General features: G+C 33.5%; 1 protein-coding gene across 6 annotated transcripts in view; it reads left to right on the plus strand.

Annotated features, from left to right (window-relative positions):
• Positions 1–27,736, plus strand: part of IL1RAPL1 (interleukin 1 receptor accessory protein like 1) — a 1,213,847-nt gene that overhangs the window by 707,524 nt on the left and 478,587 nt on the right. For all 6 annotated transcript variants that reach the window (XM_016159491.2, XM_016159489.2, XM_036226767.1 and 3 more), the window contains 2 exons: positions 11,289–11,475; positions 15,108–15,261. In XM_016159491.2, the coding sequence (XP_016014977.1) occupies positions 11,289–11,475; positions 15,108–15,261 (341 nt within the window). The remainder of the gene's footprint in view (positions 1–11,288; positions 11,476–15,107; positions 15,262–27,736) is intronic.

Here is a 27,736-nt window from a genome sequence, read left to right on the forward strand (position 1 = left end):
CCTAATGTCTAGAGGGAAAAAGAGAGGAAGGAAGTAGTGTTAGACCCAGGAGCTGAAATGATAGGTCTTCTCTTGGAAAAATCCAACTTCATAGTCAATTGGCAGGAAAACCCAGGAAGTGGAAGGCATCTTCATAGGATAAAGTGGTGAACAAGGTAGGTAAGACTCCCTCTCTCCTGGTACTTACACTTTATGCAAGAGAAAAGATACACCAATATAAAGAAATAAAATCAAGAAAATATCAAGCAGTGATAATGATAGGATAAATACAGAACAGAGTGGTATGCTAAAAAACTTTTATAAGCCTTTGTTGTTCTCATCTATCTTTCATATTAATTCGATTTTAAAATATTGCATTGAAATATTATTTAACTTAATTATTGAGTTTTAGTACCCCCTCACTCACCTCATGCCTATTCCATTGGAGTAAGACTATAATATCTCAAAGAACCCTAGCCAGTTTGCTTGAGCAACAAAGTGAAGTGTGTGGCTATCAGTGAGATAGGGGAGACTAGGGTAAGAGTAGATTTGATGGTAAAACTAAAGGTTTATTTCTGGAGCATGTTAGGTCTGAAGTATTTTTTTAGATTTTATATGAGTTTGACAAATAGGTAACAGGATACATAAATTTGGAGTTCAGAGAGTTTTTTTAGAGCTGGAGATAAAAATACAGGAAATAAAACATAGAGATGGTATTTAAAGTAGGGAAAGGGTTAAATGAGATTACATAGAGGGAGATTAAATGAAATAATGCATATAATCTCTTTTAAAATAACTTTCTTGAGGTATAATTCACATGCCATAAATTCACTCATATGAAGTTTACAATTTAATGTTTTTTAATCATGGTAAAATTTACGTAACATAAAATTTACTATTTTAAGCATTTTTAATTGTACAATATAGTGGCATTAAGTACATTCACAGTGTTGTGCTACCAATTACCACTAATTGTTTCCAGAAATTTGTTGTCATAGCAAACAGAAACCCTGTGCCCATTAAACAATAGTCCTTCCCCTTTCCCAGCTTTGGGTAACTTCTGTTCTACTTTCATTTATATGAATTTGCCTGTTGGAGGTATATTATATAAGTGGAATCATGCAATATTTGGCCTTTTAGTTCTGACATATTTCACTTAATGCATTGTTTTGAAGCTTCGTCAGTTTTATAGCATGTAGAATAATGTAGCATCGGAATTTAATTTTTTAAAGATCAAATAATATTATATACACATACTACATTTTGCTTCTCCATTCATCTCTTGATGGACATTTGAGTAATGTTTGTACCTTTTGGCTGTTGTGAGTAATGCTGCTATGAACATTGGTGACAGTATCTGTTTAAGATCTGCTTTCTATTCTTTTAGGTATAGAATTACTGAATTATATGGTAATTCTCTGTTTAACTTTTTGAGAGACTGTCAAACTGGTTTTCCACAGCAGCTGGCTGTAGCATCTTACACGCCCACCAGCAATGTACAAGGTTTCCATTTTCTGCAAGTCCTCACCAAAACTTGTTGTTTTCCATTTTTTTTTTATTTTTAGTGATCCAAAGGGGTGTGAAGTGCTATTGTATAAAACTTCATGCACAATGTTCTTCCCTCCACCATTTCGTCATACTAGAATATAATCTCTATAAAAGTAAATACTTTGCCCATTCACTACCTTATCCCCAACTGGACCAGGCACATAGTCTTTGCTCAATAAATATGTATTGACTGAATGAATGAATTTCAAATGCTCAATAAGTGATAGTTAACTCACTCCATTAATAAATAATAGTTATATATTCATTCCTATATTATTTCGAGTGTCCCTTGCTGGGCTTAATGTTTTTGTTTTGTTTTTATGAAATGGTATGCCTTTACCCAGAGAAATTTAAGAAGCAATATGCTGAATTTACATAGAATGAAACTATCTCATACCATAGTAGGAGAAAAGGAGGTGAAAGAGTTAAAATATGAAATTAGAAAGTGGTGGCAAAAGCAAGCAAGGTCTCAGATGTTACCTTCAAATTAAAACACCAAGCTGTTGCTATGAAGATGTAAGTTGAGGGAGGTGACTGTAATCTCTTCATAAAGTATTTCTGGCTTCCTTTTTCATTTTCCCCAAACCTTTGTTAGGTGAGGAATAGCTTTCCTGGAAACAGACACACTGTTCTATTTTCTTTATGTTTGCAGAGTTTGGGCCACTTTCTAACAACGCTGTGTTCAAAGATGTCACTCTTTATATGTAACTCTGATAGTGAATTTTGGTTAACGTTGTGTATTATAACTACATCAGTTTCCAGAGTCTGACAATATGCACCTCTTTCAATTTTATGCAATAGGTTCAGTTTTTATCTTATACATGTAATTAAGAATATGGTATAAATGCCCTTTTTTAAATAAATGCTCTTTATAATTAAGATTACTTACCATCTTCACAGTTATTTTTATTATATTTTTTTCTTTCAAAATTGAGTAAAACAAAGCTTTTATCAGGAAATACTGACCTGCAAAATAAAACTGAATAAAGCATATGTTATTATGACATTTAAAAAATATTTAGAAAACTATTAATAGGAAAAAAATCACTGATTATGTGGGTTGTTTCCTGACATTGTCCAGATTTGGTTTGCTTGCAGTACAGAACAAAGCATTTTTTTTAATTTCAGAAAATTACTCTGACTCTAAAAAATTGAGTAAAACTTCAATAAACTCTGGTACATCTCTGTCTTTTTTAAAGATCAATATACTTTTTGTTTTACTCCGTAGGAAGTTTCCCTGGAATTTTCATTGTAAAATTAGAGGGTAGGGTGTAGAATTAGTTGAGCATCTGGATCCTAGATCACTTCTCTACATCAGTCCAAGCAAGATTTAACAGTACCAGCACTATGATGATCACTTTAGAAAAAGCTGCAATGCTTGGGGAGAAAAAAGTGGTTTGTAACTGACCTAGATGTGGCTCTCTCATTTATCCTTCTTTCCTTTATCTTTCAAATCAAGGTCAGCTACCATTAGAATAAGGTCTGTTGTAAGCTGAGTGAGAGGAGATAATCAGATGATTGCAGGTAGCTGTTCTGGGCCAGGAAATCTTTATAGCTGTGTTAAATTTTTTTTGACTGGCCTAGAAGATACATTCGCTGGCAGGAACTGTGTGTTGTGTCAAAGAAGCGTACAATGGCAGGGTAAAAAAAAAGTATGGTGAGTGTAGGGGAGAGTTTTTTAAGGGATTAGCAAAAGAGAAATGTAATCAGAACTATGTAGCCATTAACTAATAATTAATACATTCATTTAACAAATATTTATTCAGAGTGCCTCGGTAGGCCATCATAGTGAACAGATTCCTGTAATGGATTATTCTCCATGTGCCAGCAGAAACTGGACTGTTCAGAAGGGGACAAATTGTTTAAGAGATTTTTTTTAAAAGTACCTGATTCAAGAAAAAGTTAAATATAGAATAACCATATAACCCAACATTTTCATTCCTAGGTTTATACCAAAAGTATTGAAAAAAGGGACTCAAACAAATACTAGTACATGAATGTTCATAGCAGCATTACTCTCAATAGCCAAACAAACCCAGATGTCCATCAGTTTATATAGAAATAAAATAAATATGGTACAGTGGGCTAATTTCAGCCAAGAAAAGGAATGAAGTACAGATGCATATTACAACATAGACAGACCTTGAACAGATGATGCTAAGTGAAAGAAGCCAGATACAAAAGTCCACATGTTATATGACTCCCTTTTATATTAAATATTCCAAATAAGCAAATCCATGCAGAAAGAAGCAGATTGGTGGTTGTCAGGGGCTGTGGAGCTGGGGAAATGGGGAGTGGTTACTAATGGGTATGGGTTTCCTTTTGGAATGATGCACATGTCTTAGAAATAAATAGAGGTCTCTATTACTCTCATCTGTCTTCCCCCTCCCCCCTTTCCCCCTGGTAACCACTCAACTATTTCTGTATTTATGAGTTTTCGTTTGTTTTGTTCGTTTATTGTTTTAAGTTTTATATCCCACATTCGAGTGAAATCATATGGTTCTCAACTTTCTCTGCCAGTCTTATTTCACTTAGCATAAGCTCAAGATCCATCCATGTTGTCACAAATGGCAGTATTTCATCTCTTCCTATGGCTGAGTCATATTCCATTGTATGTATGTGGCACATCTTCTTTATCCAATCACCTATTGAAGGACATTTTGGTTGTTACCATGTTTTGGCCACCATGAAAAATGCTGCCGTGAACATCGAGGTGAACATTGACAGAAAGACATTTGATTTTGGGTGATGAAGACACAATATAATATACATATGATGTATTATTGAATTGTACACTTGAAACCCATATATTTTATTAACCAATATCACTCTAATAAATATAATAAAAAGATAAAAATTAAATGAATAAAATAGAGGCGATGGTTGCACAGTATTAAGAATGTACTAAATGACAATGGTATGCTTTCAAATGGTTAATGGTTAATTTCATGTGTGAATTTTACCTCAGTTTTAAAAAATATGCCTCTCAGAATTTAAACAGCATGTAGCCAATTTCCTTATTGTACATATTATAAGAAGAATATATATTAGCAGAGGAGGCAGCAAAATAAGTGGAAGTAAGTAACTACAAATTGTGATTGTTACGTAGAAAATAAACAAAGGAATAAGATGGCTAAAGTTGGAGGACGTCAACCGTCAACCATAGGCTTTCCTGAAGAAATTATTTGTAATTTGTGTGGCCTTGAGTTCATGTTTTGGGCCTGTATTTCCTTCAGTGATGTTTTTTTCTCTCTCAGTCTTTTCTTCTCCCTTAAGAAAAAGTCTGGAAAGAGACCTTGGGGTCTACAGTAATAAAGTTTGAAAGTGCTCATCCCCAAGAATAACTCAGACAGAGAAATAAATACTGGACTAGAATTTCATACACCGAAGCCTCCTCAATATCATTTCTCCTCAATATTCCAGGAATATTGGCTAGAAAAATAAAAATGGTAAAATTACATTAATCACTTGCCACCAAAACAGAGAGAGAGAATTATTTTGAATATATAGTTAGAAGAAGACCATAGATGAAGTTGGATTTACCAGTTAAATTAAAAAAAAAAAAGAATTTCAAATGAGAAGGCAAGAAACTGGCATTTTTAGATCTTATCATCTGCTCAATGGTCTCACTCTGATCTTTTCACCGGTTGATTTCAACCACAGTTAAATCACTAGGTGCTCCAGAGCTCTTCTGAAAAGAAAATCTAATCCAAACAAATTTCACATTTAGTGCCAGTAACTATATTACAGTGCATGTAAGGATAGTATATAACAGAGGGACCACATGCATAGCTTCGGGCATCACCATAAAACTAATAGAAAATATTTCAAAATATAGAAAACATTAGAAGGCTTTAAGTTTTGAAATAAAGTTACAAACTGGAAGATATTCCTTCCACAATCTAACTCTGACATTTTTGATTCCCAGCACTTTGTTTTCACAACTAATAACTAAATACTGTGGTCAAATTTATGGTTAAGAAACTGCCTTCCAGACCAGTTCAGTTCTACTCATGTCTGTAGTAAATGAACTTTCAGATCTGCTATTCCTCTGTGCTGCTTTTCAGTGCCCAGACATTTGTGACCCTTTAAAAATATTCAGTGCCTTTACTTTTACAAAAAAAATGTACAAAAGACTATGACTTAAAAATGACCAATTGTTAAAGTAAACCATGTAAAATGTAGAAACATAGAATAACTTCATCTTTTAAAATCATCGACTCCCTGTCTTTCTGAGCATTTCATAAAGTGGGAAAAGATTTTTAAACATTATGGAAATGTTATTATTTCCCTTAGGGACCTGAGAATTAACATAATATACAGGTCAACTATTTAGTCACACTGTTAGAGGACATATTTAACAATCGTATTACTAATAACTCTGTCAGAGTAAGAGATACACTGAACATTATGCATTATCATGCATAGCAGGTATGATTACAAAATAATTGAAGCTTTGCTTAGGTATGTTGTAACATGGTTTTTATTATACTATATTAGCTAATAGGTAATATACAAAATTTCTCTTCCCACACATATTTTCATTTTTTACCTTTTGCCTGCATTACCCAAATTTCCATACCTCAATCTGTAGTTGCATGACATTGTCATCCATCCTTTAAAAGACATATTTTTTAAAAATCTTCATAATATTTATTGCCGTTGTTTTAATTTCACGAAATCTTTTTATGAAATTACATCTCTTTTATTAAATTATTGGGGATAACATTGGCTAGTAAAATTATATAGGTTTCAAGTGTACAATTCAATAATACATCATCTGTATACTGCATTGTGTATTCACCACCCAAAGTCAGTTCTCCTTCTGTCACCATATATTTGGTCCCTTTCACCCTTATCTACCTCCCCTGTCCCCACTTTCCCTCCGGTAACCACTAAACTGTCATCTGTATATATGAATTTTTATTTGTTTGTCTTGTTCGTTTGTTGCTTTCAGTTTTATATCTCACATATGAGTGAAATCATATGGTTCTCAACTTTTTCTGTCTAACTTATTTCACTTAGCATGATAACCTCAAGATAAGAGGTAAATTTTAAAGTCTCTGGTAGCTTCCATGCATGCCAATTCAGAGTCTTTCACTGTTTCAAAGAAGCACACTGCTAAGAAACCTGTGGACAACTTCAGTGCACTGTACTGACTTCCAGAGAGTGTACTCACAGGACTGATTTTAATTTTATTTTTCTCATATATTTGCTCCTCGATTATGTCCAGTAATATTTGTTAGTTCCCAATATTTGCACTAGATTTAAGGTTAGAGTTTTTCTCCCTAATAATACAGGACCCCAAGCCAGTCCTTTCAGATGCCAATCCTTTTACAATACCTATATAAATGTAGAAATTATGTAGTTGAAAGAACTGTAGAAATCATGAAATTTCTTTAAGATGTGCTGCTCATTCCCTTTTAGTTCTTATTTGATTTGGGGGTGTTTAGGGCCTAAATTTTCAAAGAAATCTAAGTTAGAGTGTATTTTGCCTTTCTCCAGAAGATATCTATTTTGGAATGTAAAATAATGCAAAATAATTATTTTGTTTCAAGCAATACTAAATGTGTGTATGTGTATGTGTGTATGTGTGTGTATTCACATGTGCTAATCCAGCACTAGTTATCTCCAGTAGCTTAAAAAGACCAATGAATTAGAAGTTAGAAGATGTGAGTTCTAATCCCATTTTTGCCACTAATTAGACAGAACTTGGACAAATCATAGACTTCTTTAGGCTTTGGATCACTTTGCTATAACCTCAAGAGGTTGAAAGAAGTAACTCTGCCTCATTTTTACAGTACATCGTGTGTCCTGGAGAGTCACCGTTGCCAGAGAAAACTAGTTCTTTTTAAAATTCTCGTTAATATTATTTCTTCACTGGAATAGATAATGGAGTGTTGACTCTCAATTATGAAAAACTGTTTTTTCCATATACATGTATAACTGATGTCTGTAGCCATTTTATAAACATTGAAACCAGCAGTCGTAATTTAACTTTGCCTTGATTACAGCTCATCTCTTCCACACAATAGAAGCTGAGTAAATATTTGCCAGATGATTTTTACCAAAAATCCTTTAGGAACATTCTCTGTACCCCACTTACCCTATTCCACACTATTTCCCTGACTGCAGAAAGCCATAGCACCATTGCAGTCATGCAGCAAATTTAATGATGGTGGATGGTACTCTTTACTTTGAGAGTGTGTAATTCCTCTCAGGGGGGATCATATGTTTATTAATGTGTCACAAGTTGCTTACTTCCTCTTAGCTCTATTCAGTAAGTAGGACTATAGTGTTCATTGGCTGCTGCTTTATTTTTAGCTTTTAAAATCACCTCTTGATGAAAAGAAACAGCAAACAAGTATTAAGACATCGTAAGTAATTTGAAAAGAGTGCTATTCTTGGGAGTCTGGAATCCCAGACATTACCAGACAGTTGTAAATGAGTAGTCACCTCACAGAGCTGGGGAATCAGAGTCAGGAAAGTAAGAATACTTAAATGTGCTCATCTCAGGTCAGTTATGTTTATAGGAAAGCAGGACAGGATAGCTGGAGTGAGGAGTCCATAGTTTTCATTAACTTCACTCATTTGTGTCCTACCAATCAGATATCCCTGTGAAAAATAAGGACATATCTTGATCCTTCTCCTTCACATTAATTAAACACCAAAGAACTGAAGGCATCACCATGGTGATACTGTATATCTAACCTACCTTCTCAACAAACACTGTATGTTCTTACTGCAAAATGGAAATATAAAAGAGGTAGGGAAAAGGAATGCAATACTAATTAATAAGCTCTAAGTAACACCTACCACATGCTCACTGGAAGACTATCGGTGTTTGGACTCTTGTGTTCTAACACATTTGATTCCCACAACCACCTATGAAGTCTTTAGTTTTATTTTCTCTGTGTACAAATGAGGAAATGGAAGCCTAAGGAGCCAAGTAACTTGCCTTAATTTTATCAGGAATGAGTGATTGAGCTGGAATCTCAACCTCTGCAGTTGGACTTGGATAATCTTGCTTTTAACTCTGTGTGTGTGTGTGTGTGTGTGTGTGTGTGTGTGTGTGGTATTGGAGATAAGGAGGTGTGGTAAAACCCACAATCTTAATCAGTAGTGTGAGTCAAAAGCAAATCTAAGCCTTATAAATTTAAAATATTAATGTAGAAGTTTCAAAATTAAAATTCACTGATTTATTTCTTAGAAAAGTCTGTTCTTTAAGAATTCAAATGTGTTGTACAGATATCAATATTATTCCAAAACCTGAATATTTTCTTAAGATACATTTGGAGTGTGTCCTAAAAAATACCTTATTTAGATAATTATTTTTCTTCTGAAAAACATTATCTTAAAATGAGCTTGAGAAGCACATGCTCTGGTCTCTACTGGAGTAAAACTAATAAATAATGCATGAGCAATATTGCTGGCAAACCAAAAGAGGATCTTTTTCTACTTGGGCGTGAAGCTCAAGCTAAAATTGAATGCAATTTCTTTTCTCTCAACGTGGTTTCTTTTTCAGCATTTTCCATGCTGAAAGATTGATTTTACCTTTCATATATTCATCTTAGAAAAATTCTTCTCATTATTTTATATGCCTTTCTCTTTCCTTTGCTCCTTCACTCATATTGATTCTATATCTTAAATATATCTTGAACATGATCCCTCCTTTCTATCTCAATGGCTTTACCTTTGTTGAAGCTACCATTTTTCCCCCAAATGAATGCAGTTGCTTCCTAATTTGTCTCACTACACTTAGTCCTCCTTCCAATCCAATCCATTTTTCTCACTACAATCAGAAAAATCTTTTCAAACTCCAATTTTCATCATTTTCCAACAGAAAGTCCAAACTCTTCATACTGGCTTAACTGACTTCCACCCTGGCTGTTACACACCTCCTCAGTCTCAGTTCTGGCTGTTCCTTTATACTCCAACCACGCCAAATTCCTCAAACATGCCAAGTTGTTTTATGCCTACAAGCCTCTGTGCATTCTAGACTCTGGAATAACCTTTCTGAAAATTGCCAAATTATTAACCAGGTATCACAATCTATGAAGTCTTTTTTTTCCTTTCTTTGGCACTACTGTGGTAGTACATAGCTCATTGTAAGATTTATCACATTGAATTTTAGTTATTTGCTTGTATATCGCTTCTCCTCGATGATGCAGGGCTGAGGGCAGTGAGGAAGGAATAGCCATGATTACAGGTGCCGTTCTGCAGGGCTTGATCACACAGAGCAGGATTTGCTTTATTGTTGGATCCTTGTAGGGATATGTCTTATCATTCTAGCAAATTCCCTGAATATATTCTCTCAGGACTTTTTTCAAGCTACTAATTGATTTTGTTTAATGGTTAATGGTTTCACCTATTAAATATTTTAGATATACTTGTAGACTCCATATTATACAAAGCTAGAAACATCTACATTCAGTTATTATAAATTCTAATTTTGTGAAAATTTTCTTTGTTACCCAATATAAAGGTGAATAATTGACTGTAAAGGAAAACTCTGTTTTTCTCTACTCTCAATACTTCTCATACCAAATGTGTGGAATTTTTCCCACACCATGCAATTCTGCAACACCAGTGGATGTCTCACAATTCAGTTTAGTTCTGATACCATATACCTAGAGTTAACATCGGATCCCACAGGTAAAGGGCTCAGTTGCACACGACTGCGATAATAAGGCAATGAAACTCAAAGGCAGGACTTTGATGGCCAAGTACACAAATAAGCCATTGGTTGTTTACCAAATGAGAAATTCTCTATAAAATCTTAAATCTGATGTTTTATTTTTCTCTCTATTCTCACTACCTGGCACTGTGCCTGACATATTATTAGTGTTCATTGAATGTCCAGAGATATAAATAGCAAATGGAAATGGTGCAATTTATTAGAAAACTTCCTTTGGTCCTAATACTTTCAAGAGATCTCTGAACATAATTTTTATTCTTGTGTATTCCAAGTTATAAACCTGATTTAGGAACCAGCAAGAAGTAAAATGAGACACTATTTAATGAAATGATTCTGTAAAGTCTGCCAGGATGGGCTTGCCCTTACATAATACATTAGAATGTTTCTCCTGTCTAACTACCTGTACTTCAGGTTCCAACCCAAATGGATGTGGGTCTGTAAAGATAGTGACTCTGCAGTGGTTTTATCCAAGACTGTTTTCTGCCCAGGCTCATTGATAACCTTTCTGCTTATCAAGACAACCAGTGCTATAAGAATTGAGCAGCCTTAATCTGGTCCTTCCGTAATGTTTAATAGGTCACTTATATTTTTCTACTTCTCTGTTGAGTTTGCCAATTTTAGCATAAACCCAGGCTTCACATTTTTCATGACCTAAATTTTCCTTTATTCCTTTTATTTTTCTAGATACAAAAATCTCTGTTGAACATCTTTTCAAACTAAACCTGTATATAATACAAAAAAAAATCTTTTCCCAGCAAATGAAAAATATATAAATGAGTTTACAGAACCAAGCATTGTTTAGCTGGGTCACAAGAGAGAGCCCTGTGGAATAAGCCATGATGCCATAACATCAGTTAATCAATGGAGTTTTTGCTAGCTTGCTCTCTATCTCCCCCTCCCTGCCCCTCCCTTCTCTCCCTCACCTCTCCCCATTTCCTTCCCCTCCTCCCCACTTTTCCACCCCCCTCACCTCTCCTCTTCTCTCCTCTCTCATAAAGTAAACACACTGCTGCCTTGCTTTGTGCTCATACTAGGCTACCATATTTATTCTGCTTCTTTTCAGAAACTCCACTTACTGTATGAAAGTATCTATCTCACTGACTGTTGGTGAAAATGACACTGGACTCTGCTACAATTCCAAGATGAAGTACTTTGATAAAGCTGAACTTAGCAAAAGCAAGGAAATTTCCTGCCGTGACATAGAAGATTTTTTATTACCAACCAGAGAACCTGAAATCCTATGGTATAAGGTATGGACTGTGAATGATTTTATTGCATATACATGGATTAATGTGTATCTTATTCTTGGACAAGTTGGATAAAAAAATTTAAGGAGTGCGATACAGTTCTGCTCTGCCTTCCTAAAATACTACAGCAGGTTGTGCTGGTTATTTTGTTTTCAAACCGGTGGCATTGACAAATGTTAATATTTGTATTGTGTTTATATTTACATCTAGTTTATACCTCAAATGCCTTTGAGTTGGTTATAATCTGCAAGGATAATTTAGGAATTAAAACTAAAATTAATTTCAGAGCTCTTTAAGTAAGCAGTTCAATATGTCCCTAAACAAGGAAGGGATTTATTTGTTTATGTGATAAAATGTTACATTAGTTTTATTTAAATGTTCTGTTTAATGGAAGTATCTTTGTGCATATTCTAATTCTTTCCATGTAAAAGCATACATGTTTAAAAAAATAACATCAGATAAAAATTTATAACATTATAAAAATAGCATTAGGTTAACTTCAAAAAGAAACTTTAAACTTAAGCAGAAAATCTAATATGCTCTTTCTATCATGTCATTAACTTTCACTGATTTTCAAGATTTGAACATACTCTTCAGCTTATTTATATCATAAAAGATATTTTCATTACTGAGCATACTCAAGAAAATACAATATATATGCTATAAACATTTGGAATATTTTATCTTTGACTTAAAGATTTCTAGTGTAAAATTTGCTTTGTCCAGTTTACTGGAAGTAGGAATTTAGGAAGCCGAACCTCTTAATTTCTAGATTCACTGTCAGTATACAAACTGTGAGTCCTTGTGATTGATTGCTTATGAATTCAAAACTTGTTAGAAATGAAATGAGAAACAAATCTTGAACAATTTTTGAAAATGTTTTTTTTTTAATTTTTAAATTGCAGTTGGCATATAATAATAGTTTCGGATGTACAACATAGTGATTCGATATTTATATAATTTATGAAGTAATCACCCCAATAAATCTAGTACCCATCTGACACCATATATAGTTATTACAATATTATTGAATATATTCCTTATGCTGTACTTTACATCCCCATGACTATTTTGCAACTACCAGTTTGTACTTCTTAATCCCTTCCTCTTTTATACCCCTTCAGCCCCATCTGGCAACCATCAAAATGTTCTCTGTATCTATGAGTTTGCTTCTGTTTTATTTGTTTATTTTCTTCTTTAGATTCCACATGTAAGTGAAATTATGTGGCATTTTCTTTCTCTCTCTGACTTACTCTACTCAGCACAATACCCTCTAGGTCCATCTGTGTTGTTACAGGTGGCAAGATTTCATCCTTTTTTCTGGCTCAGTAATATTCCATAAATCTTGAACAATTTTTTAAGGATTTTGCCAAAATTAACAATGCCCTTCTCTGAGTAAGACTTAATTTTGATTTTTGATAATAAGCATGGAGGATTCAGAACAGTAGGGGAACTGTTGAAATATTTTCTACTTTTCCTTTAAATTTTTCTTAGAAAATGTTAAACAACCCTCAAATATTAGTCCCACCAATTTCTGTTCTAGGGCAGATAGTTTTATTTTTTTCTCTTTTTAAGTTGTGTATTTCTCATTCAGATTCTGTGTGGTTTGCCTGCTTTCCACACACAGATTCTGAACAAGTCCTGATGATTGCTTCAAAGAGGAGAGGTATTTATGAAGTTTGACCCAAGTTTTCCATAAACATTTTTCTAGTACTCATATGAGTCCATTCAGCTTCCAGATATGTGACTTCTTTGTTGTTTGCTAATAAGTTGATCTTAAGTATCATGGACCTTTTCTTTTTGCAAACAGTATCTCAGAATTTGCTGAAACATTAGAAACTATACATGTGCATGCACACACACAAACACACACACATACATACTCTCACTCAATTTTTTAAATGGCTGGCCTCACATTGGTCCTTTGGTCATGTTTCCAACATCACCCCAATCACTGTATCCTTAAGCTATAAAGACAATAACTTGTGGAGTGATGGGTGGAGATGCAGTATATGTAGAATTTAAATGTCTTGTAACAATTCAGATTATTTTTCCATTGTCAAGGAAATATATATATTCCATACATTCATTGTGCAATTTATGTGATTATCACAGTTCATGCAACTAATAATGAAAATGTAAAACATATATATATATATATGTGTGTGTGTGTGTATATATATATATATATATATATATATATATATATTTTTTGGTTTGAAATAATTGAATAATTGTCCCTCAATTATACAAAAACTTTGAACCACACAACCAAAATAATGGCCTGTAAAAATTTGATTTGGCAATTACACTTTTTTTTAGAATATTACCTCTGAATAGTGTCAAAGGGTTTATAGCTATTTTTTCCTCATTCCATTGAATTAAACTCTGGCTATTATTTGTTTTTGAGGAACCTCCATACAGAGGGAAAGGAAGAATGAGAGAGGTAGATGAGGGTAAAGGGGGTCAATTATATGGTGACAGAAGGAGATTTGACTTTAGGTGGTGAATACACAATGTGATATACAGATGACATATTATTGAATTGTGCACTTGAAACCTATATAATTTTATTGATTAATGTCACCCCAATAGATTTAATAAAATAAAAAAGAAGTAAAATCAAATAAAAAAGAAGCCCAGGAAGTTTCAAGAATATAGGAGTGATAAACAGACTGAAAAATTAAAACAAAGTCAAAGTGAATAAGAATTTAGAAAAGACCACTGGAATTTGTTAACAAAGAGATCACTATCAGTGATCTTAGAGAGAGGAATTTCAATAGGTTAAAGAGATGATTTATGCTGTATTTCATTATACTTACCACTATCTTCTCTGTAATAATGCTAGTTGAACATGAAAAAAAATCTGGCTAGAAGAAATAGACTTCTGTTTGGGCAAAAACAGAAATCTCCTGTGTGAATGTCATTATAATCCAAAGCTTAATTCAGAGATCATAATTTGGTATACTCACCCACAATGAAAATATATATTTATGGAATGATAGAATCTTTCATGTACATATTGGCTATTTCTTTTATGGATTATAGAATGTACTTGCTATAAAGAGATTGAACTATTTTTAAAGGAAACATTAAAATATTTAAAATATTAAAATATAAGCATTGTCCTCTGTAGAATTATCTTTTCTGCCTCCTCTGTATTCATTTAGTTTTTTATGTTCTAGTATCAAGATGTTTCATTTCATAATCATCAAATGTGGAGTATTTGCTTCTAAAAACTGATGCTAAAAATAATCTTAACAAATATCCCTTTTCTTATATCTAATAAATTAGTACATATCTGATTTAGAGACAGTAATCTGAGAAGTTAAAGTAATTTTTGCTTAAAATACTCTTTAAATAGAAGTACCCAATTTTCCAGAGATGCGAAAAAAGCATGAAAGTCTTTAGCACTAATTCCAAACTATTTAGACCTTCAAAATATAACTTAAGAAGCTTTTAGTTTCGTTATTTTGAATAGAGAGAGGAATTTCGATAGGTTAAAGAGATGTTCTATATAAATACTGTATTTTCCAGTTCTATATAAGTACTATAATACTATAAATAATATAATACTATGTATATAAATACATAAATACTATATACACTACAAAAGTTTTATATTCTTCATGTAGGAATGTAGGACAAAAACATGGAGGCCAAGTATTGTATTCAAAAGAGATACCCTGCTTATAAGAGAAGTCAGAGAAGATGACATTGGAAATTACACATGTGAATTAAAATATGGAGGCTTTGTTGTGAGAAGAACCACTGAATTAACTGTTACGGGTAAGCACAGTCTTCAATATTTCATTTGCAAGTAATGAAACTACCATTTTAAGTTAAATTTTTGTACCACATGTTGATTTTTTCAAATCTATGCAATGAAAGACATACTTAAAAAAATGCTAAGTGGATTCCTATAGGTGAAATGTATTCCTCCTTGCTTTTAAATAATCTTATGCTTGCATGCATTTGCAAGGTTAAAGAAAATATGCTTAGGGAATTATAGAAATGTTAACTTTTAAAAGTATTCAAAATAATGAGTTTACAATTTTAGAAAATTATGCCTTTATTTTTACTGGTATTTTCAGAAAACTTTTCTAGAGGGTTAAAATGGAATATATTATCTCTGTCTTCCTGTCTTGCTCCAAATTAGAAAAATTACTTTTTTATTCATTTATCATTCTATAAATCTGACATATGTGTTCTCATGAACTTGAAAATAAGATAATTTCAGGTTCAATAATTGAATAATTATGTGAGGTGCAATTCATAGAGCCTTTCCCATATGTGGTTGCTAAGGTAGACAGGCATGAGAACAAGGTTCATAATACTGTGTATAATCAATGAATCTGCAACTTACTAGTCACGTGACATTGTTTGGATCACCATAACCTTCAGAATATCAGTTTCTTCATATCAAATGATGATGACAATATTTGCCTTGCATACTTCATAGGGTTTTTGCAAGGATCGAATGAGGTAAGGTAATAGGTATGAAATGATTTTGCAAAATACAGAATTACATCCAAATGTACATCATTTTTTGTTATTTTTATGTCATGTGAAATATTGTGCTCAATCATACCCTTTTTTAATTTATAGTGTACTTCTCTAAAAGTGCTTCCAAGGAAATAAGGCGGTGGGGGGTGGGGAACAAGAGCAGTATTAGGAAGTTAAAAATATTGCTTGCCTTGAGAGAGATTCTTCTTCGTGACATTTTTGTACAATCATATTTATGAAATATATATTAAAAAGCATAAGAAGGGTATCAAATACTTTAAACAGATTTTTACTTGTTCATTGATTCATATAAGATAGCTTTCCTGTGTATAAAAAGTGTGTTGCTGTTGTGATAGTCACCTTCATCTTACAATAATCATCTTTTCTTTTAAATCTTGATTATGCTGTATTTTGACTTAAAAACTAAATCTGATTTCATGAAATTTATCTGGTAAATAGTAATTATTCTGATCAAAAGAAATTTTCATTAAATAAATAAGGTATTCTTCAGTAATGTCTTCAATAAATATTAGACCCACTAAATACCTGATACTTGAGTATATAACACACTTGAATAGGAAACAGACATTCAGTCTTCTATTATGTACCTATGGTATGCATGTGTACAATTTACCCTAGTTTGGTTTTCACTTTTGCTGTGTGTAATAGGTCTCTGTATAGAAAATTAAAATGAACACTTCATCACTTTACCTCTCTATCTGTTTAACGGAACAGTGAAAAATATAACTGCCCATACATGGGTTTTCTTTACAATAAGTATTGGCTTTATTATTATTTTTTTCTCAATCTATACTGAAGTAGTTTTTCCAAGAAGCAGATATTGAGACAATAAATTTTTAAAAAATATAAAGAAAGAAAACACCTATTCTGAAAAGAAAATAGAATGTACTTTAAGTCTTTATTCTCTAGAGTATAGAACTAATCCTTGGTAAGCACATCTTTCCCCTTTCTAGAAATCCTAGAATACTAAACTACTATTGAGTAAGGAGATTGTGAAACAATCTCGTGGAGACTGGAGACTGGGTACCAAATGGTAAAAGAACTTAAATGAGGCTACTTTGTATAACCAGTCACAGAATTGTTTTCTCCTAAATGCTACTCAGGGCTACTATATTTTTCTAACATAATTTCTCCAAAAATACCTTTTTTTTCTCATGTGAAAAGGAGGAATAATTTTTTCTTGACACCCAATAGGAAGTTAGTAAAAATTTTCACTCAAGTGATTATTGTGAATGCCTCTAACTTAAATAGCCTTACCTGTGTCACTGATTTGGGCAAAAAAGTAACAAACCAAAGTTTGACCATATATGAAATTTTGGGTGAGTGGGAGAGCTGCATGCTCTAGAATCAAAAATGGTATGTATTAAAATGCATCTTAGATATTAAGTCAATTGACAAGATATGTTTGTGTGTAACATTGCTTTAAATGGTGTGACGCTATAGCACATTTACTTTGTGGCCAAATTAAAGAATAATTCTCAGAACCCAAGTTATAACCCTCGGTAAAGCAACAAAGTTTGGCAGTTCTCTGGATGATAATTAATCATTGTTTTGTGTCTTGGTTTTCTGCACATCATTATCATACTGTATTTAATGTAAATATTATGCAAAGCACGATATCATTTCATTTTAATGGTTCTGCTGTAGCTGATAATAAATAAATATTTTGAAATGTGTTAAAATGTTTCTTTAAAATAAACAAGAAAGAACCCTATATGTAAAGAGAAAAGGGCATTTCTGGATAAAGTAGCTAAATGTGCAGGCAATAGTGTGAGCTTTTATGGGGGAGCCTTCGCTTATGTAAAGTATACATGGGTGGTGAACACATAATCCAATATATATGACATACTGTTAAATCATACACTTGAAATTTATTGGATTTTGTTGATCAATGTCACCCCAATAATTCTTAATAATAATAACAGTAAATAAATAAATAAATAGGAAAAAAGGGAATGTATCTACTTAGGTGAAGTGGTGGTTCAGGAAAACAGATCACAGTGAAAGAAATAATAAACTTTCTCAGCACTTTTGGTATACTTTCAATATTTTTTTAAATGTAAACATTTGAGATTGTTTAGCATCATCTCCAGCTTCTGCATTCTTCTCTAAGCCTCAGCCACACCGAAGTTTGTACTGTTCTCCAAATATTCTCCTGCTGAAGCCTTACTACTCATGGTATGTTCCCTCTGGGATGCTTCTTCTTCCACATTGTCACAGGGCTGATTCTTACTCTTTCTTTAAGGTATAGCTCTGTTTTGTTCCTTTTTCATTCCAGGATCATGTCTCCTTAGTCTCCTTTTGGCCGTGACTATTTCTTTTTCCTTGTTTTCGATGCTTTTGACAGTTGACGAGTACTGGCTATGTAGTTTGTAGATTATTCTACAGTTGTATTTGTTTGATGTTTTTCTCATGGTTAGAGTTGAGTCATATATTCTTAGAAGACCACCTAGGTAAAATTACAATATATTACTCTCAACATGACATATCACTGTTGATGTTGACCTTCATTACCTGAGGTAGTGTTTCTCAGATTTGACACTGTAAAATGACTGTTTTTTCACCACTTTCCATACTGCGCTCTTTGGAAGGAATTAATTATCTGCAATCCACACTTAAGGAGTGCGGAGTTATATCCTCACCTCTTTGAAAGGCAGAGTATCTACATAAATTATTTTGTAATTTTTCTACATGGGTCGTATATTTATTTTTCCATCTTTATCTAATTATTTATCTATGTCAGTATGGACTGAGATATTTATTTTATATTTTAGTGTATAATCCAATATTACTTTATTTATTTTGTTGCTCAACTTGTTTTAGTTTTGGCCCTTAGGAGATCTTTTAGTTGACTCCTTTGTCCCTTTGACATACCCTCATCATTGTGTGTGTGTGTGCACGTGCACACACACACACACACACATGTGCATGTACACTCACATCCCAATTTCTGGTTCATACAATATGCTCCAGGATCATCTTTTTGTGTATTACCTGTGTCTGTCCTAGAATCAGCTATTTCTTCCAAGGAGCCCTCAGTTTTTTAAATTGGAGACTGGTACTAGAAACTAAGATCTTGGCATGGGGAGTATTCATTGACCTCTCAGTTGACAGAGCAAGGAAATATGTGTATACTAACCCAAGCATATACATATATCTATAAATACTTATATTTGTAACCATCTGTATCTGTATTAAACTAAACATAAATTCATACTGATGTCTTCAACTCTAATCTATTAACATAGGGATCATTCTAGCCTCTTTCCCTTGTTTATCTATAACTTCCTGTCCAAACAGGTGAGAAACCTATTCCCACCATCTGCCAATCATTTATTTAATTGTTCATTTTCTATATATATATATTGAGGTCAGAATTGTTAATCAGTACTTCTGTGAGAAACACTTTATCAAAATATAGTGTTTTTATAGTGTTTCTTTTGCCTTTTGTCTCACACACTCCACTCATTTCCAAAGTTCCTTAGGTTAGCACCTTTTCCCCAACACTCCCTTCAGTGAGGTAGGCTCACACATTTGTAATATAGTCAGGTTGTTCTGTCACATTCTGCATTCCACCCAAGGTCTTCCATCCTCTTAAATGATGTCTTTAAAATTTGTATACATTAAGGTTTATAGGGGAGGAAAAATAATTTTTTTAACCTTCTGAGTTCTTGACTGAGACCCCCTGTAATTAAAAAACCAAATATTAACAAGAAAAAAACAAACAAGTTTATTGACATGTGTACCTCACATATACATGGAAGAGACCCAGTAAAACTGAGTACCTCTTTGGGATGGCCCATGCCACCACCTTAAATACCATCTTCCACTAAAGACAAAAGACAGATTGGGGGTGGAAAGAGGCTAAATATAGGAGGTTACCAGAAAAGTCTAAGTGATTTCCTTCTCCACCGATAAGAGTTTCTGGAGATTTAGAGTCATTCTTCTCTTCCTGGTACAGAGAAGGAGACACCTTTACAAATAGAATTATTTTATAAATGTAAATTTCCCTTAGGTAACTCTTTGTTTTCAGAGCTTCTCCTGTAGCTGCAGTTTCTCAAAATAATCAACTCAGGATAATCTTTATACCAAAAAGGGGTATTTTGGGGTGGCATATTCTGCTACCCTTTATTCCCACCTTCGAAATTTCCCCAAGAGTTTTACAGTTAAGAAGCTGAGTTGGTTGATTGCTACATCTCTCAATGAAGCAGTCTTAGTCTGAGAAAGTTTAGTTCAGTTTTAAAGAGTTGTGTTTCATTTCTGGAGGCAGTGTTACAAGTGAGCTCCCAAAGTTAGGCTTATATGTTGCAAGCAATCAGGTATTAATGAGAGATATTTCTATAGAAATACATACCAAAAAAAAAAAAAAAGGTTAGTGATTAGAGTGGACTATAAACCCAGTTTCTGAGCCCTGAGGGCAGCCATTTGGGCAGATTTCTAGATTTGGGGCTCAAACAATCTTTTCTGTTTTTGTGGTAAAAGAATAGCAAATAAAATTTACCATTTAACCATTTTAGGTGCACACATCAGTGGTATTAAGTACGTTTACATTTTTGACATCTCTAGAGCTTTTAGATCTTTCCAAACTGAAACTTTGTACCCATTAAACAGTAACTTTTCATTCCCTCCTCCCACCAACCTTGGAAACAACCACTCTATTTTCTGTTAACTATGAATTTGACCATTCTAGATACCTCAGATAAGTGGAATCATACAATATTTTTCCTTTTGTGTCTGACTTAGTTCATTTAGCATGATGTCTTCAAGGTTCATCTATGACAGTTTATTTCTTTGTACCACTGAATAATATTTAACTGTTTGGCTGTACCATAGTTTGTCTAATAATCTATTGAATGGTACATCTTGGGTGCATCCAGTTTTGGAAGATTATGAAGCTAGTATATATATTCTCATGTGGGTTTTTGTATGTGCATAAGTTTTCAAATCAGTTGAGTAAAAACATAGGAATGTAATTTCTTGAGTGTATGATAAGATTATATTTAGCTTTGTGAGAAGCTGCCAAAGTGTTCTTTAAAGTAGCTATACCACTTTCCACTAGCAGGGAATGAAGAATTCCAGCTGTTCTGCATGCTTTCACCAATCTGAACTCTGTTACTTAGATTTTACCATTCCAGTGGGTCTGTAGTAGTATTTCATTGTCATTTTAATTGCCAATTCCCTAATGATAAATTATTTTGAAAATATTTTATATGCTTATTTACCTTATGAATATCTTCTTTCATCTAGTACCCGTTCAGTTATTTTACCTACTTTTTAATTTGGATGTTTGTTTTTTATTGTTCAGTTTTAAGAATTTTTTGTACAGTTGATACAATTTGTTTTTCAGATATATGTTTTTCAAGTATTTTGTCCAAGTTTGTAGCTTGTCTTTTGGTTTTCTTAACAGTGACTTTCACAGAGCAGAAGTTTAGGTTTGCATTTTTTAGTTTTCTTTTTTCTAATATATACACTTAATTCTATAAATGTCTTCTAAACACTGCTTTTGCTTCATTCCACAAATTTTGAATAAGTTGCATTTTCATTTAGTTCAAAGTATTTTTTTTTATTTCTCTTGAGGAATCTTTTTTTTCACCCATGTATTACTTAGAGATGTGTTAATTTCTAAACATTTGTTGGTTTTCCAGCTATTTTTTTCTATCATTGATTTCTAGTTTATCCATATTGTGATCTGAACACATACTGTGTATAATTTATGTTTTAAAATTTGTTAAAGTGTACTTTATGACCTAGAACATGATCTTTCTTGGTGAATGCCCCATGAGAGCTTGAGAAGAGTGTATACTTTGCTGTTGTTCGCTAGAGTACTCTATAAATGTCAGTTAAATCAAGTTTACTTATAGTGTTGTTCAGGTCAACTATATCCTTACTGATTTTCTGCTTGCTTGATCTTTCAGTTACTGAGAGTGTTGAAACCTCCAACTATAGCCGTGAATTTGTCTATTTATCCTTTTAGTTGCGTAAGTTTATGCCTCACAGTTTTGATGCTCTGTTGTTAAGTCCATATGTGTATAGGGTCAGTATGTCTCCTTGGAGAATTGATCTCTTTGTCATTATGTAATGTACTTTTTTATCCATGATTATTTTCCCTGTCTGAAGTCAGCTTTGTCTGAGATTAGTATACCTAGGTTATTTTGATTAGTGTTAGCATGCATATCTTTCTTTTAACCATTTGCTTTTAGCTTACCTGGTTCTTTATATTTAAAGTAGGTTTCTTATAAACAACATATAGTTGGACCTTGATTTTTTATCTACTCTGACTGATATTCTTTGTATTTTAACTGGTATATTTAGACCATTTACATTTAAAGTGGTTATTAAAATTGTTGGATTAATTTATACCATGTTTGCCAGTGTTTCAATTCATTGAACTTATTCTTTCTTTCTTTCCCCCTCTCATTTCTGTTTTCTCTGCTTTTAATTGAACATTTTATATGGTTCCATTTTATCTCTCCTTTCTTATTATCAATTTTACTTCTTTCAAAAAATTGTAGTGAGTGTGCTGGATATTTCAATATATATTTTTAACTAATCTCAGACCATCTTCAAAAAACACTATACCATTTTGTGTACAGTACACGTGCATTATTACCAAGTATTTCCAGTTTCTTCTTCTCATCTCTTATGACATTGCTGCCATTCATTTCACTCATCCATATGTTATAATCATCCAATAAATTATTATTAAACAACTAGTTATCATTTTGATCAATTTATAATAAGATAAAGATTTTATTGTATGCCTCATTTACTCCTTTTCTGACACTCTTATTTTCTTAATGTAGATCCAAATTTCTGACCTATACATTTTCCTTTGGCCTAAATAACTCATTTTAACATTTCTTTCAATGAAGGTCTGGTGGTGATAAATTCCTTTGGATTTTGTTTGTCATAGAATGCCTTTGCTTCTCTTTCCCTTTTAAAAGATAATTTTGCTAAATATAGAATTCTAGGTTGTTCTTTCTCCACTACTTTATGCCATTCCATTCTCTTCTTACTTGTATATATTTTTGACAAGTTCACTCTAATTCTGTTTTGATATTCTTAATTCTGTATTCTACAATATTAGCTTCTCATTCTGGACAAAAGTCAATAGGTTTTCATTGGAAAAAAATATGTTTTGGTTGAAATCATTATTTAAAGTGTTTTATATGTAAAAGGTTCTATGTAAATCTGTGTAACATTCCATTACATACTTCTTTCTATTTTGTTTTCTAGAAATGTATCAGTCACTTCTCTTTGGGTACAGCTTTATTATCCTTCTAAGAAATCTAGAATTCAGTCTTTTTTTTCAATTTGTTTCTTTTCATTTAATAGTGAAATACAACAAAGTACATAAAGTTAATATGTAGCTACTTCACATGTTATCAAATTAACCCACTTAGGTGAAGAAATAGCATTACAGGCACCACGAGACATGCATATGCCCTTCTAAATACAAACTCCTTCTTCCCTGCTATTGATTATGTTACCGCCATTGCAACTTTTTTGGTATCTGTTTTCTTGTCTTTTTTTTAAAGTTATATTAGTAATAGGGGATTAAAAATGGCCTAGAAGGTAGAAGCTGTGCACGCCTCCTCTAGTGAGTACACCAAAATTATAACAAAACTACAGAGCAACCAGTATGCAGAGTCACCAGAGGACTGGCTGAACAGAAGTCCTACAACTAGGTCACCTCAAATAACAGGTCACCTCAAAACGATCTGGTCCTACAACTGCATGTGTCAGTCGAGAATCAGGAGGGTAATCAGGTGAAGTCCCAGATGCACACTGGGTCCAGGGTTCCAGGGCTGAGAAGTCCCCATAACCTCTGGCTGTAATAACCAGCATAGGCTGCAGCTGAGTGAGATGGAGGGCTAAGGAAGAGGAGACCTTCCTCTTAAAGGACCCACGCCTGGACTTATTCACTGATGGACTCACTTGCTCTGAGATCCAGCACTGGGGCAGCTGCTCAAGAGGCACCAGGGACACACAGGGAGGCGCTGAGCTGTTGGGCTTCAGGGTGAGGGCGGGAGGGGCGGCTTGCTTCCAGACAAATGTGCAGACAAAAGCGATTGTTCCTTTGTTGAGTCCTCCCCACTCCCAGCCTGCAGACTCAGGTGCCATCAACCTGGATAATACAGGTCACTCAGCCCAGGTGATCCCTGAGACTCTGCCTCCCCAACTTGTGGGCCCACCCAAGCCACTTCTAGTCATTTAGTCCATGCAAATGGCCTGTCTTGGCTCCTGCCATGAATTTTCATAGAATCTCTCAAAGGGTCACAAAATCCAAAGAAGCAGCTTCTGGCCTCAGTATGCTCAATACTTCTTGCTGAGCAGCACCAAGCCCTGCACCAGTGGTAGCCAGCCTTAGTTTCTGACTTGGCCCCTCAAGGCACCTCTAAGCCCAGCATGGGTGGCAGCCATCTGTGGTTTGCTTAACTTTTACCAGGTGGCTCCAGAGGTGCACATGCTGTGGCTGAACTTGGTCTGCAGCTGGACCCCTCTCAGGTCTGTGCCAAGGGGCCCCATAGGACACCTACTACATAAAGCTACTCTTCTAAGACCAAGAGATTTAGGGGTCCTACTTAATACACAGAAACAGACACAAGGTGGCTGCCAAAATGGGAAGACAACAAAGTATGTCTCACTTGAAAAAAAAACAGAACAAAGCTCCAGAAAGAAAATTTACCAAAATGGGGGCAAGCAATCTACCAGATATGGAGTTTAAAACACTGGTTATAAGAATGTTCAGGAACTTAGGGGAAGAGTAAATGAACTCAGTGAGAACGCTAACAAAGGAATAGAAAACATAATGAACCAGTCAGAAATGAAGAGTACAATGTCTGAGATGAAGAGCACATTAGAAGGAATCAACAGAGTGAATGAAACAAAGAATCAAATCAGCAACATAGAGGATGCAGTAGCAGAGGACACCCAATCAGAACTGCAACAAGAAAAAAGAATCCCCCCCAAAATGAAGATAGTTTAAGGAGCCTCTGGGATTATGTCAAATCTAACAACATTCATATCATAGGGGTACCAGAAGGAGACAAGAGAGAGCAAGGAATTGAAAACCTATTTGAAGAAATAATGACAGAAAATTTCCCTAACCTGGCAAAGGAAAGAGACATACAAGTCCAGGAAGCACAGAGTCCCAAGCAAAAGGAACCCAAATAGATCCACACCAAGACACATCATAAAATATCATTAAAGTGCCAAAGGTTAAAGACACGGAGAGAATCTTAAAAGCAGCAGTTAGTTACATACAAAAGAGCACCCATAATATCATTAACTGATTTCTCAAAAGAAACTTTATGGGTCAGAAGGGATTGGCACAAAATATTCAAAGTGATGAAAACCCGGGACCTATAACCCAGATTATTTTACCCAGCAGTTATCATTTAGAACCGAAGAACAGATAAAGAGGTTCCCAGACAAGAAAAAATGAAAGGATTTCATCACCACCAAGCCATTATTATAGGAAATGTTGGAGGGACTTAAGAAGAAGAAAAATATATGTATCAAAGTCTAAAGAATGGCAATAACTACTTATTTATCGACAAGTATTTCAAATGAAAAATAATTAAATGCTTCAATCAAATGATAGGGTGGATAAATAAAAAAAATAGGACCCTCACTTATGCTGCCTACAGGAGACTAACTTCAGATTAAAAGACACATACAGACTACAAGTAATGGTATGGAAAAAGATAAATCATGATAAACCTATAAGGTATTGTTCTGAGTGGAGTAAATCAGATAGAGGAAAACAAATACCATATGATTGCACATATATGTGGAACCTAAAGAATGAAATAAACAAACAAGAAACAGAAACAAACTCATAGATACAGAGAACATTTTGAGGGGTACCAGATGAGAGGGGTGTTGGGTAGTCAGTGTAAAGAGAGAGAAGATTAAGAAGTACAAAGTGGTAGTTACAAAGTAGTCATGGAGATACAAAGTATAGCAAAGGAATATAGCCAATAATATTGTAATAATTATATATGGTGTTAGAGGAGCACTAGATTTATTGGGGTGATCACTTTGTGCATTAAATAGATATCTAATTACTATGCTCTACACCTGACACTAATGTAGTATTGAAGTCAAATATAACCGAAAACCAAAAAAAATCATATTAATTTTTTAAAAGTTATATTAGCTAATGATGCATACTTAAGCAATGTAGCTAAAATGTTGCCGCTTGCTGAAACGTAAATTTAGACCCACCCTTTGCATATTCTGTTGTCTGACTTTTTAAACTCTATTTTTTGTTTTCAAAATTTAGCCATATTATTTCATTTGTCTGCAGTTTATTTATTACTTTTATGCTATACTACTCTATTATGTGAATATATCACAGTTTGTTTATACACAATTAGGATTGTTCTGATTTTTTGCTAACATAAGTAATATGGCCATTAACATTCTTATAAGTGTTCACACACACACACACACACACACACACACATTTTTCTTTGTACAGATAAGTGGGTATTTATGGAGGATTTTTACCTAAGAGTGGGTTATCTCATTCAGGGTATATACATATTTTCAAATTTACTAGATATTGTTTAGGCTGCTTTGGGTTATTGGCCTATTTCAACCAAATGGAATCAGAGTAGAAGGGGTGTTATACTCCTAAGGAAATTTGAGGTGACAAAAGAACATAAAAGATATTCTAGGGAATATAAATGGCAGACACCCACTACTTTTAAACATAATGATTTCTTAGTGTTTATAAAATGTGGTTTGATATTCAAAAAGTTCTTTTGTGGGTAATGTAACAATTTTCTGTACTTCGATAATACTAAAAAATGTGAAACTGTTCAAATTTATGTTGATATAAATTGCCATATCCTAGGATTCTTATATTAAAGTCTAACTCACACCCTGACTATAGTTTTAACCCTAAACACCTGCCAAGTTATTTCTGGGAATGTAGTTATAGGGAAAACATCATGTCCAGCATGGCTCTTCTTATAAAATAAACTATTTAGATGAAAAATACAAACATTAGTCATGGTACATATATTTGGATTTATTAGGTATAAGGAAAATAATACACACTGTATAGATTTTTTCCAGAAGTATTAAATGATATGATACTCACTTTTATCTGTTTAATGTTTACTTTTACTTCTAGCCAAAACATGTAAAACATAATTTTGAAAAGAAGGATTCAAAACAAAATGGCAGCCATATTTTCATCATAAATATTTGAAACGAGTCAGACCACTTGAAAAGCCATTTAATTTCTAGGACTAGATCATAGAGTGAAGTAATCATAAGAAAATGGATAGTGAAAATGTTATATCAGGAAAAAATTACCAATAAAATGTAAAAGTCAGCAAGAACAGTGAGGAAAGGAATACTGACATGAAAACTGCAAAAAAGAATGAGGTGATTCCTACAAAGATGTTGTAGTAGCATTTTTATATTTAGGTTAACATTTTTAACAAGAGTTAATGTCACAATATATTTAAAATACTTTCCAATCAACTATAGGCAGAATTTATGCTCTCAAAAGGTGCATCTTCCTTCTCTTTTTATGGATGAGGAAGCTGAGACAAAGAAAGGTTAAGTGGATTTTTCAATGTCACAAAGCATCATGGTGACAAATTTAAGAATAAAATTTAATTTCCTGAATTTCAGTTTATGATTTATTCCACTGGATAATTAATAGCAAGGCATTGTGCCTTTTGCATTAGCTCAGCTGATCACTATGAAAGAT

This window comes from Rousettus aegyptiacus, unplaced genomic scaffold (genome assembly GCF_014176215.1).
Source record: "Rousettus aegyptiacus isolate mRouAeg1 unplaced genomic scaffold, mRouAeg1.p scaffold_m13_p_9, whole genome shotgun sequence".
NCBI lineage: Eukaryota > Metazoa > Chordata > Mammalia > Chiroptera > Pteropodidae > Rousettus > Rousettus aegyptiacus.